The following is a 24259-nucleotide window of genomic DNA, read 5'->3' as shown; positions in this document are numbered from 1 at the left end:
TTCTCTACCTCTAGAAACAATATTTTATTTTATTTTTTCATTTTATTTTACACATATATTTTGAGCCGGAGTCTCGCTCTGTCGCCTAGACAGAGCGTAGGTTGAGGTATGGGGGAAGGAGCCTGTTCAGCTATCCAGAAGCTCACTGAACCTTGTCCTTTTGCGTCTTTTCTCTTTTTTTTTTTTTTTTTCTCCCCTGAGATGAAGTCTCACTGAAACCTTGTCCTTTTGGATCTTGTCTCTTCTTCTTCTTCTTCTTTTTTTTTCTCCTGAGGCGAAGTCTCGTTCTGTGGCTGAGGCTGGAGTGCAGTGGCATGATCTCAGCTCACTGCAACCTCCACCTACTGGGTTCAAATGATTTTCGTGCCTCAGCCTCCCCAGTAGCTGGGACTACAGGCACGCACCACCACACCAGGCTAATTTTTGTATTTTTAGTAGAGATGAGGTTTCGCCATGTTGGCCAGGCTGGTCTTGAACTCCTGACCTCAGGTGATCCTCCCACCTCAGCTGCCCAAAGCGCTGGGATTACAGGTGTGAGCCACAGCTCCTGGCCTTCTTTTTATCTTTCTGTTCTTTTTTTGAGGCAGGATCTCCCTCTGTCACCCAGGCTGGAGTGCAGTGGCATGATCATGGTTCACTGGAGCCTTGACCTCTTGGGACAAGCGATCCTCCCACCTCAGCCTCCTGAGCAGCTGGAACTAAAGGCGTGCACCACCACACCTGCCTACTTTTTTGTAGAGATGGGGTCTCCCTATGTTGCCCAGGCTGGTCTGGAACTCCGGGGCTCAAACAGTCCTCCCACCTAGGCCTCCCAGTGTGCTGGGATTACAGGTGTGAGCCATGAATTTCTTGAGTTTTTATGGAAGCTTCATGGCATCAGCATTCCTGCCCTCAGGGTGTAGGGTGGGACCCTTTTCTGGGAGAGTTTTAAAACCCATAATCAGAAAGGCAGGAGTAGATTAGAGTCTTGCCTTGGGGCAGGTGAAGGTGAAAGGAGGGCAGGAGAGAGACTCTGTTTCCTGAGGCCTAACACACCCCACATTATAACAAAAGATTAATAAGGGATACAGGAGTCAGGAGCCAGGAACCATGGGTGAAAACCAGTACATATCATAACAGCCCGTACCCTTGTAGTGAATATCTTCACCCATAAGGAAACACTGTAAGGTTTTTGTTTTTGTTTTTGTTTTTCTGTAAGTATCTCTCCAGGCGAGGTGCGGTAGCTCATGCCTGTAATCCCAGCATTTTGAGAGGCCGAGGTGCGTGGATCACTTGAGGTCAGAGTTCCAGACCACCCTGGCCAACATAGTTAAACCTCATCTCTACTAAAAATAAAAAATTAGCTGGGCGTTGTGGCCCACACGTGTAATCCCAGTTACTCCGGAGGCTGAGACAGGAGAATCGCTTGAACCCGGGAAGCGGAGGCTGAGGTAAGCTGCGATCACACCACTGCACTCCAGCCTGGGTGACAGAGCAAGACAGCGTCTCAAAAAATAAAAATTAAAAAATAAATAAATAAATAAATAAATATCTCTCCATGGCCAGGCTCGGTGGCTCACGCCTGTAATCCCAGCACTTTGTGAGGCCAAGGCGGGCGAATTGGTTGAACCCGGGAAGTGGAGGCTGCAGTGAGCCCAGATCGCACCACTGCACTCCAGCCTGGGCAACAGAGCGAGACTCTGTCTCAAAAATAAAATGAATTGGCCAGGTGCGGTGGCTCACGCCTGTAATCCCAGCACTTTGGGAGGCCGAGGCGGGTGGATCACGAGGTCAGGAGATCAAGACCATCCTGGCTAACACGGTGAAACCCCATCTCTACTAAAAATAAAATTAAAAAAAAATTAGCCAGGTGTGGTGTCAGGCACCTGTAGTCCCAGCTACTTGGGAGGCTGAGGCAGGAGAATGGCTTGAACCCGGGAGGTGTAGGTTGCAGTGAGCCGAGATCACACCACTGCACTCCAGCCTGGGTGACAGCAAGACTTTGAGTTAAATAAGTAAATAAATAAATAAAAGTATCTCTCCACCAGGCATAGAGGCTGACTCCTGTAATCCCATCACTTTGGGAGTCCAAGGTGGGAGAATTGCTTGAGGCCAGGAGTTCAAGACTAGCCTGGGCAACATAGTGAGACCCTGTCTCTATTTAAAAAATATTTATACATATATATTTAGGTATCTCTCCATTGCTTGCTTAACTAGCCTGTTCTGCACCTAGCACAGTGGCTCTAGGCATCTTCAGTCTTTTTTTAATTTATTTTTTATTTTTTGAGATGGAGTCTTGCTCTGTTGCCCAGGCTGGAGTACAGTGGCGAGATCTCGGCTCACTGCAACCTCCTCCTCCTGGGTTCAAGCAATTCTCCTGCCTCAGCCTCCATAGTAGCTGGGATTACAGGCGTGCACCTACTGCATAGCCATGCCTGGCTAATTTTTGTATTTTTGGTAGAGACTGGGTTTCACTGGGTTTCACCATGTTGGCCAGGCTGGTCTCAAACTCCTGATTTCAGATGATCTGCCCGCCTCGGCCTCAGAAAGTGATGGGATTACAGGCATGAGCCACCACGCCAGGCCAGCATCCTCAGTATTGATTCCACACATTATTCCTCCCTCCTGTCTTCCCCCAGGAAACTGAAAGTGGCTCTGTAATGTCAGAATTAAGGCTCAGAATCTAGGGGAGCCTCCTACACTTCTGAAGTAGGAGTGAGGTGGGGAGGGTTGGGGTAAAATGATCTTAGATAAGAAAAATTGCTTCATTTCTAGTAAGTGTCAAGCTCTTCATACACATTTCACCGAAGACCCAACAGGTCAGCCTCATTACTTCCCTGTTTTCCTGCATTAACCTGAAACACAGTGACCTCAAGTAACAGGCCCCAGTTCACACAGCCCTTAGGGCCCTCGCCTGGATTCCAATCTGCAGGCTTTGGGAAATGTTTATTGACAAGTAGAGCTGGGTGTGAGTGTATCAGTAAGCACTTGTTAACTGATTTCTCTCCTTTCAACGTTCTAAACATTTCCATCGTATACTTCTAAGGGCTCATTGTTTTGTTGATTAAAAAAAGTCAACACTCATTTGCATCACCGAGAGCCCCTCCTCCTCATTCCCAGTGGGGCTTGGCGAGCAGAAGCTGGTTTTAGGGAAAGAGTTAGGGACTAGAAGATCTCGCCTGATGTGGGTACCTAACAGAGCTTGACACCTAGTTCTATAAATGTTAGTGGTATTATTATTCAGAGCATTTACATAAGAATCACCCTGATAGCTACTGTTTTGTGGACCTCGACCGTGCTCCCAGCGCTGTGGGAGGCCTTTTTCATTTGCAGCAGCTTTTACTCATCACCACCCAATGGAGTCCAAGGCTCTTTCCCTTTGTGATAGGTGTGGTTCACTCTCAGGCTCCGAGAGTTTAGGCAACTAGCCTGAACATCACGAAGCAAACAGTTAGCAAAGTGCGGGTTTAGGGGCTGGGTATGGTGGCTTACGCCATTCATAAGTCTTACCCATCACTGCCCACCACCTTGGGGCCTAACAAAGTGCCCAGCATGGGCTGGGCGTGGTGGCTCACACCTGTAATCTCAGCACTTTGGGAGACCAAGGCGGACAGATCACCTGAGGTCAGGAGTTAAAGACTGGCCTGGCCAACATGGCGAAACCCTGTCTCTACTAAAAATACAAAAATTAGCTGGGCGTGGTGTTGCACACCTGTAATCCCAGCTACTTGGGAGGCTGAGTCAGGAGAATCTCTTGAGCCTAGGAGACGGAGGTTGCAGTGAGCCGAGATCATGCCACTACACTCCAGCCTGGATGACAGAGCAGGGAAATGAAGTGAGGCTGGAACTGTGCACGAATCTGTTAGGCAGATGAAAGAGCACTGTGAAGTCCTCAAGGTGGGCATGTGCTGGGTGAGCTGGAGGCCCCACCAGGAGGCCAGAGGGGTTGGAACAGAGTCAGTGAGAGGGCGAGGGCTGGGAAAGGGGGGCTGGGAGGTAGGCAGGAACCAGACTGTGTCGGGCTTTGCAGGCCTTTGTAAGGACTTGGCTTCTACTGTGAGTGAGATGCTAGCCATTGCAGAATTTGTTTATTTTGGCTGTTTTCTTTTCTTTTCTTTTCTTTTCTTTTCTTTTCTTTTCTTTCTTTCCTTTCTCTCTTTCTTTCTTTTTTATTGTTGTTGTTGTTGTTGAGACAGAGTCTCACTCTGTTGCCTAGACTGGAGTTCAGTGGCGCCATCTCGACTCACTGCAAGCTCCACCTCCTGGGTTCAAGCGATTCTTCTGCCTTAGCCTCCGGAGTAGCTGGGACTACAGGGCGCCTGCCACCACACCCGGGTAATTTTTTTTTTTTTTTTTTTTTTTTTAGTAGAGACAGGGTTTCACCATATTGGCCAGGCTGGTCTCAAACTCCTGACCTTGTGATCTGCCCTCCTCAGCCTCCCAAAGTGTTGGGATTATAGGCATAAGCCACCGCTTTTTTCCGTTTTTTGAGAGTTTTGAAAACTCTCAAAAGTCAGGTGAGGAATGACATCACCTGACTTAGGTTTTAAAAGGACCACACAACTGCAAGGTCTGTGAATTGAGATATTACAACTCCCATGTTACTGGGGCATTTCCTATCATTAGCCTATTCTAACTGGAATATTTAAGGGCCTAGCCTGCTTGAAGGAAATCCGATGTGCAAAAATCCAGATAGAACTAACTTTTCCTGAGGGACTGGCAGTCATTGCAAATTGCTCAGTGTAGCAGGAGTAATGTGGTGATCCCAAGCCTCTGGGCCCTGCTTTCTTTCCGTTGGAAGGACTCATCACCCCAAAGCCCACCAGCTGCATCTCCACAGGTGACTTCTGCTCACACAGGCACACACAGCCATACAAAATGGGTGTTTCTGAATGTCTCCATGATTAGGTAATGGCAGTGGTTGTACAACCCATCAGCTGCACCTCCAAGAGTGCCTTCTTCTGACACATGCACACATGGCCATAAAAAAATGGGTGTTTCTGAATGGCTCCAGAATTAGATAATGGCAATGGTTGTACGACTTTGTGAATATACGAAAACCACTGCAATGGCACACTTTAAAAGGTACATTTTACGGTATGTGAATTTTATGTCAGCAATAATAATAAAATAATAAAAACACTTCCAGAAATCCTGTTTGTCATAACACAAATGCTAGAAACAACTTAAATGTCTATCCACAGAGATCTGTGTTGTTTTTGTTTTTGTTTTTGAGACGAAGTCTCACTCTGTCGCCCAGGCTAGAGTGCAGTGGTGCGATCTTGGCTCACTGCAACCTCCACCTCCCGTTTTCAAGCGACTCATGCATCAGCCTCCCAAGTAGCTGGGATTACGGACGTGCACCACTGTGCCCAGCTAATTTTTATATTTTTGTAGAGTCGGGGTTTCGTCATGTTGACCAGACTCGTCTTAAATTCCTGATCTCAGGTGATCCGCTTGCCTCGGCCTCCCAAAGTGCTGGGATTACAGGCGTGAGCCACCGCACCTGTCCATGTGTTTGGTTTTGTTTTTACATAAAGACGGGTCTTGAACTCCTGAGCTCCAGTGATCCTCCTGCCTCAGTTACTGACGTGCTGGGATTAGAGGCAAGAGCCATTGTGCTCAGCTCCCATCTCTACTTTTAAATAACAAACATGTATATGTATAACTTTCCTCTTCCTCTCTCTCTCTCTCTCTCTCTCTTCTCTCTCTCTCTTTCTTTCTTTCTTGACAAGGTCTTGCTCTGTCTCCCAGGCTGGAGTGCAGTAGTGCCATCATTGCTCACTGTAGCCTCAACCTCCTGGGCTCAAGTGATCCTCTTGCCTCAGTCTCCCAGGTAGCTGGGACTACAGGCGTGTGGCCGACACATCCTAATTTTTGTATTTTTCATAGAGACGGGGTTTTACCATGTTGCTCAGGCTGGTCTCAAACTCCTGGGCTCAAGGGCCTGCCTCGGCCTGAGTGAGGAAGGGACTTCGGGGTTTTACTGTGTTGCCCAGGCTGGTCTCAAGCTCCTGCCTCAGGCAATCCGCCCACCTCGGCCTCCCAAAGTGCTAGGATTACAGGTGTGGGCCACCACACCCAGCCACATATAGTAAAACATTATCAGAGGTCAGCATGGCCCCTTAGCAAGGATGACTTGCAAATTCGTGAAGCTTTCCATATTTTTGTGATTATTATACATTGCATGATTGTATCAAAATATCTTGTAACACATAAATATATACGCTTACTATGTACCCAGAAAAATTAAAAATGAATTTTTTTCTTTTTTGAGACGGAGTCTGGCTCTGTCGCCCAGGCTGGAGTGCAATGGAGCGATCCTGGCTCACTGCAACCTCCACCTCCCAGGTTCAAGTGATTGTCCTGCCTCAGCCTCCTGAGTAGCTGGGATTACAGGTGTGTGCCACCACACCTGGCTATTTTTTTTTTTTTTTTTTTTTTTTTGAGATGGAGTCTCTCACTCTCGCCCAGGCTAGAGTGCAGTGGCGCCATCTTGGCTCACTGCAAGCTCCACCTCCCGGGTTCACGCCATTCTCCTGCCTCAGCCTCCCGAGTAGCTGGGACTACAGGCACCCACCACCATGCCCGGCTAATTTTTTGTATTTTTAGTAGAGACGGGGTTTCACCGTGTTAGCCAGGATGGTCTTGATCTCCTGACCTTGTGATCCGCCTGCCTCGGCCTCCCAAAGTGCTGGGATTACAGGCGTGAGCCACCGCGCCTGGCAATTTTTGTATTTTTGTAATACAGACAGGGTTTCACCATGTTGGCCAGGCTGGTCTCGAACTCCTGACCTCAGGTGATCTGCCTACTTCAGCCTCCCAAAGATTACAGGCAGAGACAGCACGCCCGGCCCTTGGAATTCTTTGTCATTAGCTTCTGTAATTGTCCTCTTTCATAGTCCAATGTAAGCTCCAGGATGGCTGGGGTTTGTTTTGTGTACCTCTGTATCCCCAGCCACTAAGTGCAGTGCCTGGCACTGTGGATGAAGTCAACAGTGGTTGAAAGAATCAAAGGCAGCTCAGAAACTGCATCAAGTGAGGGAAGAGGGAGGTTTCTGACTTGAGTGCTGATGACACAGAGATGGAAACCTTGGGGGAAGTGGGGCATCAGATCTCGAAGATGACTTAATTTGGGATATCTGAGGTGCTTGGGGAGAGATCTAGGAGAGGTGGGATAGGCATGTCTAGAAAATATTTAACTCTACTGGGCACGGTGGCTCACGCCTGTAATCCCGGCATTTTGGGAGGCTGAGGCGGGCGGATCACCTGAGGTCAGGAGTTCGAGACGAGGCTGGCCAACATTTAGTGTGACCCCTGTCTCTACTAAAAATACAAAAAATTAGCCAGGCATGGTGTTGCATGCCTGTAATCCCAGCTACTTGCAAGGCTGAGACAGGAGAATCGCTTGAATCCGGGAGGCGCAGGTTGCAGTGACCTGAGATTGTGCCATTGCACTCCAGCCTGGGCAACAGAGCAAGACTCTGTCTAAAAAAAAAAAAAAGAGAGAGAGAGAGAGAAAGAAAGAAAATATTTCACTGAGAGTCACTCTCAAATGCCTATAGGGGCCAGAGAGGTAGCCTGAATAGTGACTGTGGTCTACTCCAAGACAACAGAGTGGAGGGGACAGTGGCAATCTGGTGAGATTATGCCCCATTTCAAAGGAAAGCCATGGGGGTAAGCAGGTCTAGTGACCACAGATTTTTGGATTTTTCAAGAGAAGCTGAAAACAAGAACTTCCATGTGAAATCTTGTCTGCAAGCCAACGTTCACCTTCTGGTCACTTGTTTCTGACTTCTGTTGGAGCAATCTAGGCTTGAGGCTTCCCTAGACATCCTGGATATGTGTGGTGGTGGCAGGGAATGTTGGCTGCATCTTTCGTAAGGCAACAGGTACATTTATGGGCCAGGCACAGTGGCTCATGCCTGTAATTCCAGTGCTTTCAGAAGTTGAGGCAGGAGGATTGCTTGGGACCAGGAGTTTGAGACCAGCTTGGACAACAAGACGAGAACCCTGTCTCTACAAAAATTTAAAACTAGCCAAATGTGGTGGCACAGGCTTGTAGTTCCAGCTACTCGAGAGGCTGAGGCAGGAGGATCACTTGGGAATAGGAGTTCGAGGCTGAAGTGATCTGTGATTGCACCACTGTACTCCAGCCTGGGCAACAGACCGGCTGTTGTTTTGCTCAAAAGCTGCCTCAAAAGCAAAACAAGTCTGGGTGTGGTGGCTCACACTTGTAATCCCAGGACTTTGGGAGGCCGAGGGGGTAGATGGCTTGAGTCCAGGAGTTTGAGACCAGCCTGGGCAACATGTTAAAATTCTGTTTCTACAAAAAATACAAAAACTAGCTGGGCGTGGTGGTGCATGCCTATAGTCCCAGCTACTCAGGAGGCTGAGGCGGGAGGACTGCTTGAGCCCAGGAGGTGGAGGCTGCAGTGAGCTGAAATCATACTACTACACTCTAACCTGGGCGATAGAGTGAGACCCTGTCTCAAAAAAGAAAAAAAGCAGGCATACTTAGAATAAGGCCACTCAGTTAATTCTATAGGAGCTCAGGTAGGCAACAGCCCTGGCAGCCCAGTTTAGTAGTGACTTGCTTTTTTTTTTTTTTTAGACAGAGTCTTCCCCTGTCACCCAGGCTGGGTGCAGTGGCACAATCTCAGCTCACTGCAACCTCCGCCTCCCGGATTCAAGTGATTCTCCCGCCTCAGCCTCCTGAGTAGCTGGGACTACAGGAGTCAGCCACCATGCCCAGCTTTTTGTATTCTGTAGTAGAGACGGGGTTTCACCATGTTGACCAGGCTGATCTTGAACTCCTGACCTCAGGGATGTACCCATCTTGGCTTCCCAAAGTTCTGGGATCACAGGCGTGAACCACCACGCCTGGCCTTCGTGTTTGAGTCACATTTGGTTAATTCTCCCATTATCTCAAACTTTTCCATTATTGTATCTATTATAGTGATCTGTGATCTTTGATGTTACTATTGTAATTGCTTTGGGTTGCCACAAACAGTGCCCATGTAAGAGGGCGAACTCAATCAATAAATATGTGTTAACTGTTCTCTCTCTCTGCTTCGGCCTCCCTCTTCCCAGAGACAATATTCAAACTAGGCCAATTAATAACACCCTACAATGGCCTCTAAGTGTTCAAGTGAAAGGAAGAGGCAATCAAGGAGGCAAAGTTCCTTGTTGTCAAGAAACCGCCGTCATCCCAGCCTTCACCGACCACCACCTCAGTCAGTCAGCAGCCATCACCAATGAGGCAAGAACTTCCACCAGCAAAAAGATTACGACTTGCAAAAGCTCAGATGACTGTTAGCATTTTAAAAGTTAAGGGATGTACCCTGTTTTCATAGACATAACACTATTGCTCACTGAGACTGCAATATTGTGGAACAGTAACTTTTTTTTTTTTTGGAAATGGAGTCTCGCTCTGTCGCCCAGGCTGGAGTGCAGTGGCGTTACCTCAGCTCACCGCAACCTCAACCTCCTGGGTTCAAGCAATTCTCCTGCTTCAGCCTCCTGAGTAGCTGGGACTACAGGCGCACGCTATCATGCTTGGCTAATTTTTGTATTTTTAGTGGAGACAGGGTTTCACCATGTTGGCCAGGATGGTCTACGATCTCCTGACCTCGTGATCCATCCGCCTCAACCTCCCAAAGTGCTGGGATTACAGGCGTGAGCCACCATGCCCAGCCAGAACCATAACATTTATATGCACCAGGAAATGAAAAAATTCATGTGCCTCGCTTTGTTGCAGTGACCTGTAGTAGCTAGAAAAATAACTGGAGGAATTTCCCCGAAAATTAACAGTGGTTGCCAGGTGCGGTGGCTCACGCCTGTAATCCCAGCACTTTGTGAGGCCAAGGCGGGCAGATCACCTGAGGTTGGGAGTTAGAGACCAGCCCGACCAACATAGAGAAACGCCATCTCTATTAAAAACAAAAAAACAAAAAACAAAATTAGCCAGGCATGGTGGCGCATGCCTGTAATCCCAGCTACTCGGGAGGCTGAGGCAGGAGAATCGCTTGAATCCGGGAGACAGAGGTTGCGGTGAGCCGAGATCATGCCATTGCACTCCAGCTTGGGCAACAAGAGCGAAACTCCGTCTCAAAAAAACAAAACAAAACAAAACAAAGCAAAAAACTGGTTATCCTCAAGAGGTGGGATGATGGGGCACTTTCCCTCCGTGTTCTGTATTTGTGTGTTTGAATTGTTTTATAATGACTATGTATTACTCCACAAAAACCAGAAAAATTTTAAATTACAGATCTTTTTAAACATACTCTGCCTGTGCAGACATGTGCAAGAACACATAGAAAGGACCTGAAGAATATACACCTAATGATTTACAGCAGTTACCTGGGGGAAGGGGATGATGGGGCTTGGGAAGGTTGGCAGGTGAAGGAGAAATTTAATGTTTTGCTCAGTGTCTTACTGGGTTGCTGGAATCCTACATACTATGTATTCCTGGGTTATAGAAAAACAATGTGAAAAACTTCAGTGCCCAACCCTTGAACCCATCCCTCCAGAAGTGGCAGACCAACTTGCCCAGTAGATGGCAGGGAGGAAAACCTTGGCGGGATATGGACAGTACTGTCCTCATCCCTCCCTTACCCCAGGACCCACACATCCCACCCTGGTCCAACCCACCCCACACACACTCAAAGAGGAGCCGGGGGTCTCATTGTAACACTCGTTTTTATATAAATATTCGCAAGTCATGTTACAGAAGAAGCCCCACCGGGGAAAAAAGTCAACGTTAGGGTTTTGTTAGATTGACCCCTGCCTTCTAGGTTGGGCCCCAGCCTGGAGGCGCCTGCTGCTTTGGGAAGGCTGGGGTTGCTGCCGTGAGGCTGCCGAAGAAGCTGCCTGTGTCGCCCACCCCTGGGCCGACCCCCTTCTTTGGTGTGTGGTACATGGTGACCTTCTCTGGCCACCCTTAGCCTGGGGCAGGGTTTTGGAGAACAGGGTTCAGGGAAGCAGGGCCCAGGAGTCCTGGGGGCACTTGGAAATGGGGTGAGGGGGACTGAGCCATTAAGAGGTGGTGGAGTCTGAGATTTAGAGGCTGAGCCTTTGGGGGTGGGGGCAGAGTGAACGGGAACATGTTGGGGGAACCGGGGCTGTCAGCCAAGTAGGAAGCTTCTGCCCTTCCCTCCAGCCCAGGTCCCCAGGTCCTGCCCCCTGTTGGTCATCTCCTGCTGGCCCCACCTTCCCAGGGAGAAGCCTGACTGTCCCTTCTCGGCTCTTCCCCCTGCAGTCCCCTTCCCCCCGAGAGAGGCCAGAGGCTAGGAACACAGCACCAGTCTGAGGGTTTAATTAACCAGGAAGGGGACTGTTGGGAGGGGCACCCCTGTAAAAATGTACAAAAGGTCTTGGGGCTATGTGAAAGGGGTGATAAATATGTACATGGAACCCCCCTTCCTTGAGCCCCTCCTCCCCCAGCCCTCAGAGGGCATGAGGACTTGGGTGGTAGGTGAAGGGGAGGGGGCACTTTGGCCTCTGGCTTAGTGAGCCCTTGGGGAGGCAGGCCCAGGGCCTAGAGGCCCTTACAGGGGCAAAGGTGTACCTCAGGAGGCCCCATGGCCCCCGAGATGAGCCACACTCCCATGCACACGCCCCTCTCCCTCTCTAGAGGCTGTGACCTCTGCTCTCCCAGTGACCCTACACTCCATGTGATGCTTGGTCTTGTGGGGGTTGAGGCTTCTGTTCCCAGGTTCCATGACCTCAGAGGTGGCTGGTGAGGTTATGACCTTTGCCCTCCAGCCCTGGCTTAAAACCTCAGCCCTAGGACCTGGTTAAAGGAAGGGGAGATGGAGCTTTGCCCCGACCCCCTCCGTTCCCCTCACCTGTCAGCCCGAGCTGGGCCAGGGCCCCTAGGTGGGGAACTGGGCCGGGGGGCGGGCACAAGCGGAGGTGGTGCCCCCAAAAGGGCTCCCGGTGGGGTCTTGCTGAGAAGGTGAGGGGTTCCCGGGGCCGCAGCAGGTGGTGGTGGAGGAGCCAAGCGGCTGTAGAGCAAGGGGTGAGCAGGTTCCAGACCATAGAGGCGGGCAGCGGCCACGGCCCCGGGTCCAGTTAGCTCCTCACCCGCCTCATAGAAGCGGGGTGGCCTTGCCAGGCGTGGGGGTGCTGCCAACCAGGTTGGCTCCAGGAAGCCAGCACAGCGATCTGGTGGGCTAGGGCCCAGAAACGGGGGCGGCCGGGGCCTCTCAAACAGCAGGTGAAGGCCCTGGGGCCCAGTGGCTGCTGCGGCGGCGGCAGCGGCGGCGGCGGCAGCAGCAGCAGCGGCGGCGGCAGCCTCCTCCTTCCGCTCTTCCTTTACCCGCACAGATTCCTTGGTTGGCCGAGGCCCCTCCTCACCAGCCCGGGCCTTGGGAGTAGCAGGAGAAACTCGGAGCTGGGGCCGTGAGAAGGGGAGGTCCCTGGAGGGCAGGCGTGGGGAGAGAATGAAGTTCTCCAGGGGCAGCAGGGGCTGAGCGTGGGGCAGGGGCAGGGTGGGTGGGAGGCACACCTGTCCTTCTCCTCCTTGGTGATGGAGGGCTCCCTCCGCTCCACAGGCCGCTCCTTGTCTGAGCCTGGAGTCCGGGCGGCCTCAGGGGGCCGGACCCAGGCAGGAAAGGTCAGAGGACTGCGGTGCAGGCGGCCCCATGGGTCCGGTGGGGAGGCGAAGGCTGGTGGGGCCCCTGGGCTTTCTTTCTGGGCAAAGACGGCGCCGGAGTCTGGGCAGAGGGTGAAGCAGAGAGTGACAGGGGCCAGAAGTGGGAGGCCCTGTTCAGGCCTCCTCCCAGACCGTCTGAGCTCTCACCCTGTGGCTGCAGCCCCCCCACCCCACCGCACCCGCACTCACTGAATGTGGGGCTGCCCAGGCCTCCAAAGGCCCCGTTGGAGAGGGCAGCCAAAGAGGCGAAGCTTGTGGGACGCCCAAAGGGATCTGTGGGAGGAAAGGGGGGTGGTCAGAGCACTGGGCAGCCGGTGCTGAGCAGGCACCAGGCCTGGCTGGGCAGAGGCAGGACTGGTGCCTGGAGTCCTCAGCTGCCTGCTTTCAGCAGCCATGTGCTGAGCACTTCCTTGGGCCAGGAAGGTGTTGAGCTTTGACAAGCATCCTGTCGGTTAACCTCACAAAAAGCCCAAGAGGTGGTTAGGATCATGCCCACTTGAAGATGATAAAACAGAGAGGCTCAGAGAGGTGAAATGACTTGCCGGTGGTCATCTAGCCAGGGAGCGGTACCAACCCAGGGCTTCCTTGACATGAAGTCACGCTCTTCTCCCCAACTCCCCAACACCAGCCACCTGGACCCATCACAGCAGATCTCCGCTCTGCAGCAAGCCTGAAGACCTTGTTGGCTTCCCCCCACCTGACATGCAGGGCCCTTCCCGACCTGACCCTAACTTCATGCATGCGTCACACAGCCAGACAGAACAACTAACCTATCCCGCCACTGGAATGTCACCATGTCCCCAGCCAGGAACACCTTTCTCCAAGCCACCAGGCTCAACTCCTCCTTGTCCACCCAAACCCAGGTGAAACCTCCCCAAGAAGCCTGCCAAGATCCTAGGAGTCAGTGGCCATGCTCTCCCCTGGGCCAGCATGGCCTCCCCACCTTCCCCTTCCAGGTGGTGTACTGCCCCTGCCACTGGCTACTGGGAGACAGGGCTCCAGCTGGCAGAGACTGAAGTCACCCTGCCCTTCCCTACTCATTTTACAGATGAGGAAATCAAGGCTCAGAAGGGGTAGAGTAACCTGCCCAAGGTCACTAAGCAAGTGGAACCAGGTCTATCCTGCATTCCAGCTGCCTGCTGGGTCTGATTTCCATCTCCTGGAAGTCAGGGACAAAGCCTGGGTTGCCCAACACGCCCTTGGCTCTTACCAATGTGGGTGCTGGGGCTCAGGAAGGGTCCGTGGGCCCCGGGAGCTGCCGTGAAAGGGTTGGCTGCAGCGTGGACGGCACCTGGGGCAGAGAGGTGGGAGATTCTGATGAGGCTGAGTGGGCACAAGCTGGGCCTCAGGCTATAGACAGGGAACCTCAGGCCCGAGGGGGCTGGCCAGACTCACCAGTCGCAGTGAAGAGGGAGGCCGGGTGGGAGAGCTCCTGCCCAGGGGGCAGGGCCCCATAGGGCCCCGGAAGGCAGGGCAGGAGGTCGTTCCGAAAGTCAAGCTTGTGGGAGTCACCCTGTGTGGGACACAGGGAGAGGGGCAGTACATGAGGAGCCGGTCTGGTCCCCCTCTTGCTCTCTCACCCGTGGTTCCCCTCCAAAGGCTGGCTGGCACCCAGATGGGGCCTGGATGCCTATCTTCTGCCTCTCTCGGAGCCTTCTCTGAGCAGCCCCCTAATGAGCCAGAGAACTAAGGTGCCAGCCATAGAACTGTTCAGCAGTGATGGGGGACAGGAGAGAATGTTTCTGGCCAAGATTCTGCTGAGCTCTGTTGAAGGCCAATGCCCAGAGCTCAGTCCTCCCCTGACTCTGAGACCCACTCTCCCCAGCCCTCCGGCCCCAGTACCTTCATTTTCTCCTGGTGTCTCAGGATCATGTAAGCCACACGCACGTGCATGGCACACCACTTCCCTGGTTTCTGCCGCCCCAGAAGGATGACCAAAGGGAAAGGGAAGGAAAGAACGTTCACTCATCATCCACTCCAGGCCTGGCTCTGGGCCCAGCCTCGCCACAAAATATCCCTACTCATCATTCCTACAACCAAGGGATGACTAGGTTCATTTTACAGCCTAGGAAACTGAGGCTCAGAGAGATCAACTGCCTTGCCCAAGGTCCCATGGCCAGTTCCATCCGAGCCCAGGTCTGCAACTTGAAAGCCCTCACTCTCTGCTGTTCCACATCTGGCTGCCTCCATGTTCTGGGCTTCTCACTTATTCGTAAGCAAAACCCCCCTTAGCCAAACATGCTAACACCAGCCCCCAGCCTCATGCAGCCTGAGGTCCTCACACAACTCACCCTCAAAGGTGGCCGGAAATGGTCGGGGATCTGGGGATGGCAAAGGAGAGATGGGAGGCGACTCAGACCTGAGTCCTGGGCCAGGCGCCTCGCATCTCCACAGCATCCACTCACCCCCAACATGCCTGAGACACTGGGACTCCCTCAAACCCTTCCTGCTCAGGCCCAAACTCCTTTCCCCATCTCTCCCAGTCTAGGCATCTCTCCTCCAGCACAAGGTTTCTGAACCAAGCCCCAGGGAGGTGCCCTGCTGGAAGGCTGCGGGTGTTGAGGGGGCAGGCAGGACAGGTTTCTCAGAGAAGCTCTCCTATTACCAACTTTAGAGTATAGCAGTCTGTTTAAGATTTATTTAGGAAAAATGCCTTTGAAGGAAGTTGGAAAACCTCTGGCCTAGTCTTCCCTGTAGGAAACTGGTCCTGTGCGTTTCACAACGTTCCCGCAGCCCTGGGGTCTACGCTGCTGCAAGTGCTAAGGGGAGGGAGGCTCTGGCTCTCCTCACTTCACCAAGGGGCAGCTTATCTTTTGTTTTCCGAACAGGGCTTCCTGGTATGATGTCATTTGGAAAAAAAGTGTTTTGTAACTTTATTAAAAAGTTTGAAAACCACTATAAAAACCACTGTCCTAATCATCTTATTCCTGGGACAAGCTCATGAAACTCTCATTCCTCATGCCTGGGAAAGCCAGCTATTTACAGAAATTCCCTCTATTAGACACCCAGGAACACCCGATTGTGAATTCAAGGGAGGAATCAGCAGTTTACTCTCCTCAAGTCAGTTCTGTTCTCCCCGCAACACACCTTCCAGCTCCCCCAGGACCTGCCCTGGCCCCCTCACCTGTGTCCCCTTCTGGGAGAGCCCGCTCGGCACCGGCCCCAGTCGTGGTGGCAGCTCAGGGTTCGTGCTCTGGGAAAGGGGAGTGGAGGGATCAGACAGGAGAGCTGGCACCAAGCACAAAGGGATCCAGAACCAAGCTGGGACACTGGGCAGGGAGGGATCATGGCTTTGGAGAAAACTGGGTGCAGCAGAGCAGGGCAGGAAGATGGGCACGACTTTGGGGAATGGGAGGAGGGTGCTCGGACCCGGCGTGTCTGGGTTTGTCAAGACGGTAGGCGGTGGTGGTGTCTGGATTGGGAGCTCACCTTGGGCTGGAAGGCCCCCTGCAGGGAGCCAAAGGAGACGGCCGGCGGGAGGCCCGGAGGCAGCCCGGGCACTGCGGGAGGGAAGGCCGTGTACGGCTGTGGAGAGAAGGGGGACTAGTCCAGGTGGGGGTGGAGGCGCAGCCCAAGTCCAGCCTGCCCGTCAGTCCACGGGCCTCCACCCTAAAGCCCCCCAGGGAGCTGTCCCAGGATCAAGGCTCTTGCTTTTGTGCTGAAGACTGGACCCCAGCAGTCAGGGTCACAAGCACGGATGCATCCACGCCCACACCACACACCCCACACGCACACGCACACACACACTCACATTATGTCGGAAAAGGCCTTCCATCTTTCCTGGATATTTCTCAAACTAGGGAAGAGAAGGGAAGAGTAAGCTGCCAGCCAGGGACCCGGGCCTTCCCCCAGAAGCCATGCCCTCCCCAGAGGCCTCCGAGCCTCATCGCCAGCCCAATGAGGAGCTCACCATGTGGGGGCCGTGGGGTGGCAGCAGGCCCGGGGGATAAGGGGTGAAGTGCTGGTGGGTGTGCTGGTGGGTGTGCTGGTGCTGGTGGTTGTGCTGGTGGAACTGGAAGGCCAGGGGCCGGGCCGAGCCCCCTGCCCCCACCACCTCAGGGCCACCCTGGGCATTCAGGTAGCGAGAGTTCAGGTCCTGGCCGATCAGGTCCTGCTCTGTGGGAGGGGACGGGAGAAGGCTTTAATGCTGTCGCCACATCAGCTTCCTTGGGCCCAGGTGACTGCCTTCCCTCTGGCCTCAAGCCACTCCCTCCTCAAGCCCTGCTGTCTGCTGAGGCTCAGGTGCCCCAAAGCCAACTGGGCCCGAGCCCGGGGTGATGGCCCCCCACCCCCCGGCCAGGACCCCAAACTCACCAGAAAGGGCGTTAGCGGCTGAGGCCCCAGGGTGCCCTGGCACCTGCAGCAGGGGTGGGGGTGGGGGCAGGGTGGGGCCAGGGGAGAACAAGGAGGGGTGGTGGGGTGGTGGGGGGGGCCGCAGCCCGGGAGGGGGAAAGCTGTGGGTGGACAAAGGCAGGGGCAGTGAGGGCGTCGGGGGCCGGTGGGTGAGCTGCGCGGACGAGGAGGAGGCAGATGAGGAGGAGGAGGACGAAGAGGATGATGAGGGGGGAGGCTGAGCCACGGGAGGGGCCGGGGCCTTGGGGGGCGGCCGTGAAGAGCTGGGGAGAGAAGTGGGGAGACGAGTGAGGGGTTGGGAGGTGCCAGCTCTGACGGGAGGGGGTCAGAAGCCTGGGTGATACCGTGACCCTGGTTCTCCAACATGGGAGGTGGCAGAACCCGGCCCCAGGACCGCCCCCCACCGAGGGAATCCGTTCTCAGACTGAGGTGCCTCCCACACCCAGCAACCCCTATTTCTCCCTGTCTAGGTCTCTGCATCCACACAGCTGCCTCTGCCATCTCTGGCCAGATGACTTTCCCTTTCTGACTCAGCCACAGCACAGAACAGATCATTCATGTTGACGCTTAATTAGAACAAGCCACCTGGGGTCCCACCCTACAACAGTGGAAGCAGCACCACACTGGCCTGGCCTGGGAGTCAGGAGACCTGAATTCTAGGCCCATCTTGCCATGAATGCCCGGGGTGACCTTGAGCAAGTCACTGCCCCTCTCTGAGCCTTAGTTTTCTCAATAATAACAATGACAATGACGGTGACAAAATAGAGCATCAATAGTAAGTGTCAATAGTTCTTACCCTGTGGCAAGCACCTGCTGTAGGCCAAGTGCTGGCACCTGCTTTAAAAGCTAATCCAAGTCTCCAACATTCCACGCCACCTTCCCCACTGCTGCCCAGCAAAGTAACCAACTGAACTGCATCAATGGCTTCTTTTAAGAACTCAACTCAATTTCCCTTTTTTTTTTTTTTAACTTAGCCTCCCCCTAAGCAATCGCGTGTGAAATCAAGGGGCTGAGGCATGACACTCAGCTTTCTAAAGTTCGCAAAAGCTAACTCAAGACTATTTTTTAAAGTTTACTCACGTAAGACCTGAAATCATCCCATATATCACTGACGCTGAATGTACACACTTTGGGAAACACTGCATTCACTCGTAGTTAATCCTCACAACAGCTTTAAGATGAAAGTACCATGATTATTCCATTTGACAGAAAGAGGAAATCGAGGCTCAGAGGGGTTAAGTGACTTGTCAAAAATCACACAGCCAGGAAGCGTCAGAGCAAGAATTTGAATCTGGGTCTGACACCAAAGCCAGCGCTCTTAACCATCATGTCAGCATTTCCCAAAGTATGTTCCAAAGAACACTATTCCGAGCAGACTTGTCTGCCTGAAAAAACGTTCTCACCAGCAAACACAACTGGGAAACAGCACAGCCTGGATTCCCCTGCATAGGAATGTGTAACGGACTCAAATAAGTCCTGCAGTCATCTCTTTCCATTTGTTTTTCTCAAACTTTTCAGTCTCAGAATCCTTTTTCAAGTCATATCCCACAGGTACCATCCTGTGTCCCCGCCACCAAATTGACCAGGCCCTTCCGGACCGCATCAACCCCCCAAGACCACTCACCTGCCAGTGCTGAGGTCCAGGCTGCTGCCATATGGAGAAGTGCGGAGGCCGAAGGGTGAGACCCGAAGCTGCAGCTGGGGCTGGGGTGGGGGTGGCAGACTGGGAGTGGCCGGCAGGGGTGCAGGGGGTGAGACAGGAGGCCGAGGGACCGGTGGAGGCGGTGGTTCCTTTGGGGGGAAAGGCACTAGCAGCGGGTCGGGCCCCGGGGGCTGTTCTTGGCTCCGCTCCAGGCCCGACACTTTAGGGACCACGGAGAGTTTTGCTTCACAGTTCCCATTGAAGGCGCCGTGGGGGCCCGAGGCTGTGGGGCAGGATGGCAGACATGCTCAGTTGAGGCTCATGCTCACCCCACTGCCCTCCCGTGCCTCCAGCCCCAGACCTTGGGACCAACCTTTGCTGGTTGAGACAGTAAAGGATGGGTCGAGGTCATCATCGGAGACCTGGGGAAGAAGGGCAAGGGATAGAGTTAGGTTGTGGGTGGGCCAGGCCTCCACCCAGGAAGGCCAAATAGCCTCTGGAGGCTGCTAGGAACTGGTGGTAGTGGCAAGTCTGTTCCTTCAGTTTAGCTGAGATCCATCAAAGACTGGACTCTAGGGGGCTGAGCTTGGAGAAAAAGCAGAGTGGAGCAGCTGACCCCAAGAATCCGATAGGCCAAGAGGACTAAATGGAGGCAGCGTTGAAGCAGCAGAGAAGCAGGCAAACCAAACCAAAACGTCACAGGTCACTAGCTGCTGGCCCACAGGCCTCCCTCGCTTACAGATTTATTTGGTCCACCAGCGTTGGTAAAAGTTTTAAACCAACTGCAGATATTTAAGAATCCGGAGATTCCTCATTAAAACTCAGGCTTGCAGATTGCCTCAAGAATGGGCCCCCTGTTCTCGTAGCAACAATCAGCCTAGACAGACAGAGATGGATGAAGGAAATTGACAAGAACCCTCTGGTTCACCACAGTCCTATCCAGCCAACTTTTGAAACAAAAACAAGACACACATCAAGGAGTGCAAATTGAGTTACTTACATGGGCCCAATGGGTAGAGCATTAACTTCTAGGACATACTATCTCACAACAAGCAAATCGCCCCTAAGGATAAACTCAAATACACCTTTATGGGCTGAGTCCCTACACTGACTACAATGATTTAGTGTCCTCACTACTCTATCTGCGGTCTCTGCTCAGACTTGAATCTAGATCTTCATTCTAAGATGGGCAGAAGGCCCATCTCAGTGCCAAAGCCACTCTGGGTTTCCGTGGAGAACCAGAAGTAGCTCAAGGGCTTTGGAAAGGATAGTATGCCAAAGCATGGACCCTCCATTCCTTGGTCAGCTAACCCCTAGTCACCAAAAGAAAAAATGATGCCATTTACCCTCCCAATCCACCCCCATTCCTCCCAAAAACCTAATCCTGACTCAACCTAAGCCATGTTTCTCACTCAAGGGAAGGCTGTCTGCTGCACGTAGAAGGCCTTTATGCTGCAGTCCCTTTTACAAGCAGTGACACTGCCCACCCAAGCTCTAGCCCCACTCACCCTCTCGTCCAGATCACTTTCCGCGTCACACTGGGGAGAAGGAAAGACAGAGGTGTCACGAGAGGGAAGAGGCCCAGGGTGGAGCGGGGAGGGGCCAGGACAGGTGGATAGCACTTACTATGTATCCAGCTTCCAGAGAGTGACGGGAGGACGCCTGAGGAAGACCAGAGTCCAGAGGTGAGGGAGGCGGCTGCTGAGGCGGCTGGGAAAGTCGCAGCTCCCAGCAGGGCGCTCACGGGCCTCCAGGATCTACTCTCAGCCTCTCCTTCCAGCTGCTTCTCCCGCCACTGCCCACCCGGGTCCCAGTGCTCTCGCCATTCTCTAAATACGCCGGGTCCTCACGTCTTCATGCTCTTGCCCAAAACAACTTTTCCCCGTGTCTTTTCTTAGCAAACTTCTGACTATACTTCAGGACCTGACTAAGACATCCTAGGGGGCTTTCCCCAACCACAACTCTCCTCCCATCCCCCAGGCAGCACAAGCGGCTTCCTCATGTGGGTTTCTGTAGCATCTCTCCCCATCTTTGTCTTCTGTAGCTTCTCAAATTAAGGTCTAGGTGTTTGCTTTCTGGCTATTTCTTTTCTGCTGGACTGCCACCACCTCGAGGAAGGGCAGGAACAATTAATTTACGACCCAACTATGTTCCTTTGACGCCTCTCTGAATTATCAAAACGTTTGAAGTAGACACAGAACCAGGCAAAAGTAGGTGCACCTGACTGTAGACAGGCCTTCGTCAGACCCAGATGAGTAAGGGCTCAAATTTGCCCTGCTTGCCTCTTTGCCCTTAGAGACTGGGGTCTCTGTTTACAAGGGACAGTGGCGTTGCTGATGAAAAACGGGGCTGTGGGAAATACATTCTGCCTAAAGAGTTTTAAGGGACAAGCTCACCTCTTTTCTTCTCCGCTTATTGGGCCATTTTCGGGCCCGATCCCCAGGGGGCCGGCCAGGCTCTCGATCAGAGCTGTCCCCTGGCTCCCCGGTGGCCCCACTGGAGCCCCCCCTCTTCCGCTTCCCAGAATGCTTCAGCCGATGTTCCAGTCGCTCTGGGGGCTGAAGAGATGCATCCTTCTGTGGAGGAGGAGGTGGGACTGAGATGGATAGAAAAGGGCAAGCTCCCAACCCCTCTAGGGGTGACCAGGTTGCCGAAGTACCCCTCGGGCCGGGAAACCGGGTCCCCAGAGACGAGCTCTACCTCCTCCCACCCCAGGGCGGGGCAGAGGCCTGGCCAGAGGAGCCGGTTGCTCTGGTTTGGGGTGCCAGCATTCCCCCCTCAACTCCACCCACTAGGGGCACTGCACCCTTCTTGCTGCCCCTCGGAAACCCCCAAAGCCTCCTAGCCCCATTAGGCCCCACCTGCAAGGCCTCGAGGGTGGCGAAGCTGGCGATGGCGAAGCCATCGATCAAGTCCTCCTCCTCCTCTTCCTCCTCCTCAGGCTCCTCCTCGGCTTCGCCGTCGTCTGCGCCCCCCTCCTCCTCCTCCTCCTCCTCTTCCTCCCCGCGGCTGCCCGAGCCGGCAGGCCGCTTCCGAGCTCGGGGTCGCGGGGGTCGAGGTCTCGGACGGGGCCGCCGGCGTCTCGGGCCCCCAGGCCGCTCTCCAGACGAAGCTGACGACCAAGGCCTGGCAGGCGGCGGCGGCGACGACGAGGACGAGGAGCCGCGCGGGGCGGCCAACAGGGCCCGGGGCGCGTCGCCGCCTGGACCTCGGCGGCGCCGCTGCTCCCGGTCTCGGTCTCGGCGCGAGCAGCGCCGCCGTCGGCGCTCCCCCTCTGCTGCCCAGCCCGGACCCGGGGCCGCGGCCGCTGCCGTCTCCATGGCGACCGCCCTCAGCGCCGCATCCGGAGGCGGCGGGGCCCGAAGCGGCCTGTCCGCAGGCCCGGGGTTGCAGGCGCGGCGCTGGCGGCTGCACAGTGACGAGAGGGCCACGGCTTCCCCTTTAAAGCCGGATCTGCTGGCCCCGAGCTTGCCCCAAGGCCACGGCCCGGGGAGCCGGCGCCGCCCCCGGGGCGACAAGCCCGAGGGCCCCCCCTGCGGGCTCGGCGGGGCCGCGACGGCGAAAACGGGGCGGCCGTCCCTTTAAGGCGAGGCCCCAAGTTGTCCAGCTCCCGGCCCCTTTAAGACGATCCGACAGTGTCCGGCGGCCTAGTGCGGTGGCCACCCCCTGCCAGGGGTCGAGGCAAGTCTCCCCGAGGAAGAGGAAGGGCCACCCCTTTAAAAGGGGCCGAAAGCTCGCCCCGAAACGCAGACCTCCCCTTTAAAAGTGTCTCAAGTCCTCCGGCTCAAAGAGGCCACCCCTTTAAGGAGTCCAGGGTTCTTCTAACAGCAGGCCGTCCCTTTAAGGGCTCGGATTAGTTTCTAGTCCTCCACAAGCGGCCACTTCCCCTTTAAGTTGAATTTAAAAGACTTCTTGTGTGTGGGGGAGGAGGACGTAAAGAAAAACCCCACTCGCCCCAGTTCTCAATTTGTCAGCGTCTGTTCGGCGGCTTCCCCTTTAAGGCTGGCGTTGGAGTCCGCCGAGTTCAGTGGCCACCCCTTTAAGGAGATTTAAAGGGGCCTCCTCCGGGCCCAGCTCCTCCAGCCTCCGCCTCCGGTCGCCATGAAAGGCGCGAGGCGGGGCGGGGCAGCGAGGCCAGCCCTCCAAAGCCCCGGATGTGAGGCAACGGTGACGGGTACAGCTCCTCTGTCCGCCGACATAAAAGTCTCTTCCTCCTTTCCTCCGTCTCTGTCCGACTTGGGCCTTAGGGGATCCGGAACGGCCGATGGGCAGCGGGGGAGCTCCAGCACAAACTCCTGTTGTCTCCTTTGGAGTCTTAGGGCGCTTCTCCGCCAGGACTTCCCTACCCCTCCTCCCTCTTCCTCCTCAGCCTACGCCTCCTTCCTCTCTCGGCCTCCTCCCACGCTCCGCCCCCTTCCCCCTCACCCCCCCCCCCCCACGGGCGCAGTCGCTGATAGGCTGGGAGGGCTACGTCAAGGTGAGGGGCGGAGCCAAATCCGAGGGAGTGGGTGCATGTAACCGCCCTCAAATCTTGGATTGGGTTACGTCAGATTGGCTCCGCCCTTCCCCCAGTCTTGTGACTCGACTGGTTAGAAGTAGGTGTTTGGGGCGGTTACCACAGGGCCCCGCCTCTTCCTGCTGTTTGTTTATTGGCCGGTCTCCTGATGGCGTCGAGGCGAGGGGCGGAGACGCGGGGCCTGAGGCGTTGGGGGCGGTTGGCCGCCGGGGGGCGCGCGGCTGCAAGAGGTTCCGTTCCGCAGCCAGTTAAGTCATCGCCGCCTTTCCGCCGCTCGGCGCGGCCCACAGCCAGCCTGGCGTCTCGCGCACGCGCGTGGCGGCGCCGCCGTCAGGCTGGCTGCTTGCGAGTCGTTCCGCGGCCCGGGGTGGCCCGAGCGGCCGCGTGCTGTGCCTGCGCCGGCCGCACTAACAGGCAGCCGCGTCCCTTCCAGGCGCGGCTGCTGGCAGCGGTCCCGAGTGCTAGCAATTCGAAAACGCCTTGCACCTGCATAAGCGCTTCTCCGCGTTTGTGACTGCGTTTGGTAATAATTCCACGAGAGAGATGCTGTCAGCCCCATTTTACTGGGACGGAAAGGAATGCGCGCACAGACGGGCTGGTAGTCTCCTAGCCACGTCTGTGTCAGCCACTGCCCTGTGATGCCTCTCAGTTATGAAAGATGCACCCCACTGCTCAATGTGACTGGCTTAAAAAAAAAGAGAAAGCCATTTCTGGCCTTCGGTTGCCCGGGTTACCGTTTTAAAAGTGGACAGCGCGCTGACATGCCTGCCTTGCTTTCTTGTCCATAAAATGACTAATTCCCTGTCGCAGGGACATGTGCAGGTCAAGCAGCTATGACAGTCGTCGTGAGTGCTTCATTATGGCCCATTACTCTTAGCTCTTTGTTTTGTGTTTTTGGGGGGACAGAGTCTGGCTGTGTTCCCTAAGCTGGAGTGCAGTGGTGCGATCTCAGCTCATTACAACCTCTGCCTCTCGGGTTCAAGTGAATTCTCCTGGCTCAGCCTCCTGAGTAGCTGGGATTACAGGTACACACCAAGACACCCAGCTAATATTTGTATTTTTAGTGGAGACGGGGTTTCACCATGTTGGCCAAGCTGGTCTCGAACTCCTA

The 24259-nt window shown here is 54.4% G+C and overlaps 1 protein-coding gene and 1 non-coding gene across 5 annotated transcripts; one reads left to right on the top strand and one right to left on the bottom strand.

Annotated features, from left to right (window-relative positions):
- The first annotated feature begins 6044 nt into the window (after positions 1-6044).
- On the top strand, positions 6045-6148 carry LOC115931117 (U6 spliceosomal RNA). Its single transcript, XR_004067672.1, has one exon. It is a non-coding gene; the product is annotated as a U6 spliceosomal RNA (small nuclear RNA).
- A 4513-nt stretch (positions 6149-10661) lies between these two features.
- Positions 10662-23050, bottom strand: FBRS (fibrosin). Of its 4 annotated transcripts, XM_055365918.2 has the most exons (18): positions 21494-23050; positions 21029-21208; positions 20259-20294; positions 20141-20170; positions 19006-19054; positions 18615-18915; positions 16952-17253; positions 16548-16753; positions 16389-16433; positions 16067-16162; positions 15762-15830; positions 14929-14958; positions 14480-14551; positions 14033-14150; positions 13848-13928; positions 12827-12910; positions 12491-12698; positions 10662-12401 (listed from the first exon to the last, which is right to left on the bottom strand). In XM_055365918.2, exons 1-18 carry the CDS (start codon positions 21950-21952, stop codon positions 11825-11827), a joined length of 2943 nt encoding a protein of 980 aa, XP_055221893.1. In that variant the 5' UTR covers positions 21953-23050; the 3' UTR covers positions 10662-11824. The 4 variants fall into 4 exon arrangements, with proteins under 4 accessions (XP_055221893.1, XP_055221895.1, XP_055221894.1 ...); XM_055365920.2 differs by lacking the exon at positions 14929-14958; XM_055365919.2 differs by lacking the exon at positions 20141-20170.
- Positions 23051-24259: the final 1209 nt, after the last annotated feature.

The sequence above is a fragment of the Gorilla gorilla genome, chromosome 18 (genome assembly GCF_029281585.2).
Source record: "Gorilla gorilla gorilla isolate KB3781 chromosome 18, NHGRI_mGorGor1-v2.1_pri, whole genome shotgun sequence".
In the NCBI taxonomy this organism is placed as follows: Eukaryota; Metazoa; Chordata; class Mammalia; order Primates; family Hominidae; genus Gorilla; species Gorilla gorilla.
This window is presented reverse-complemented; position numbering and strand designations above follow the sequence as displayed.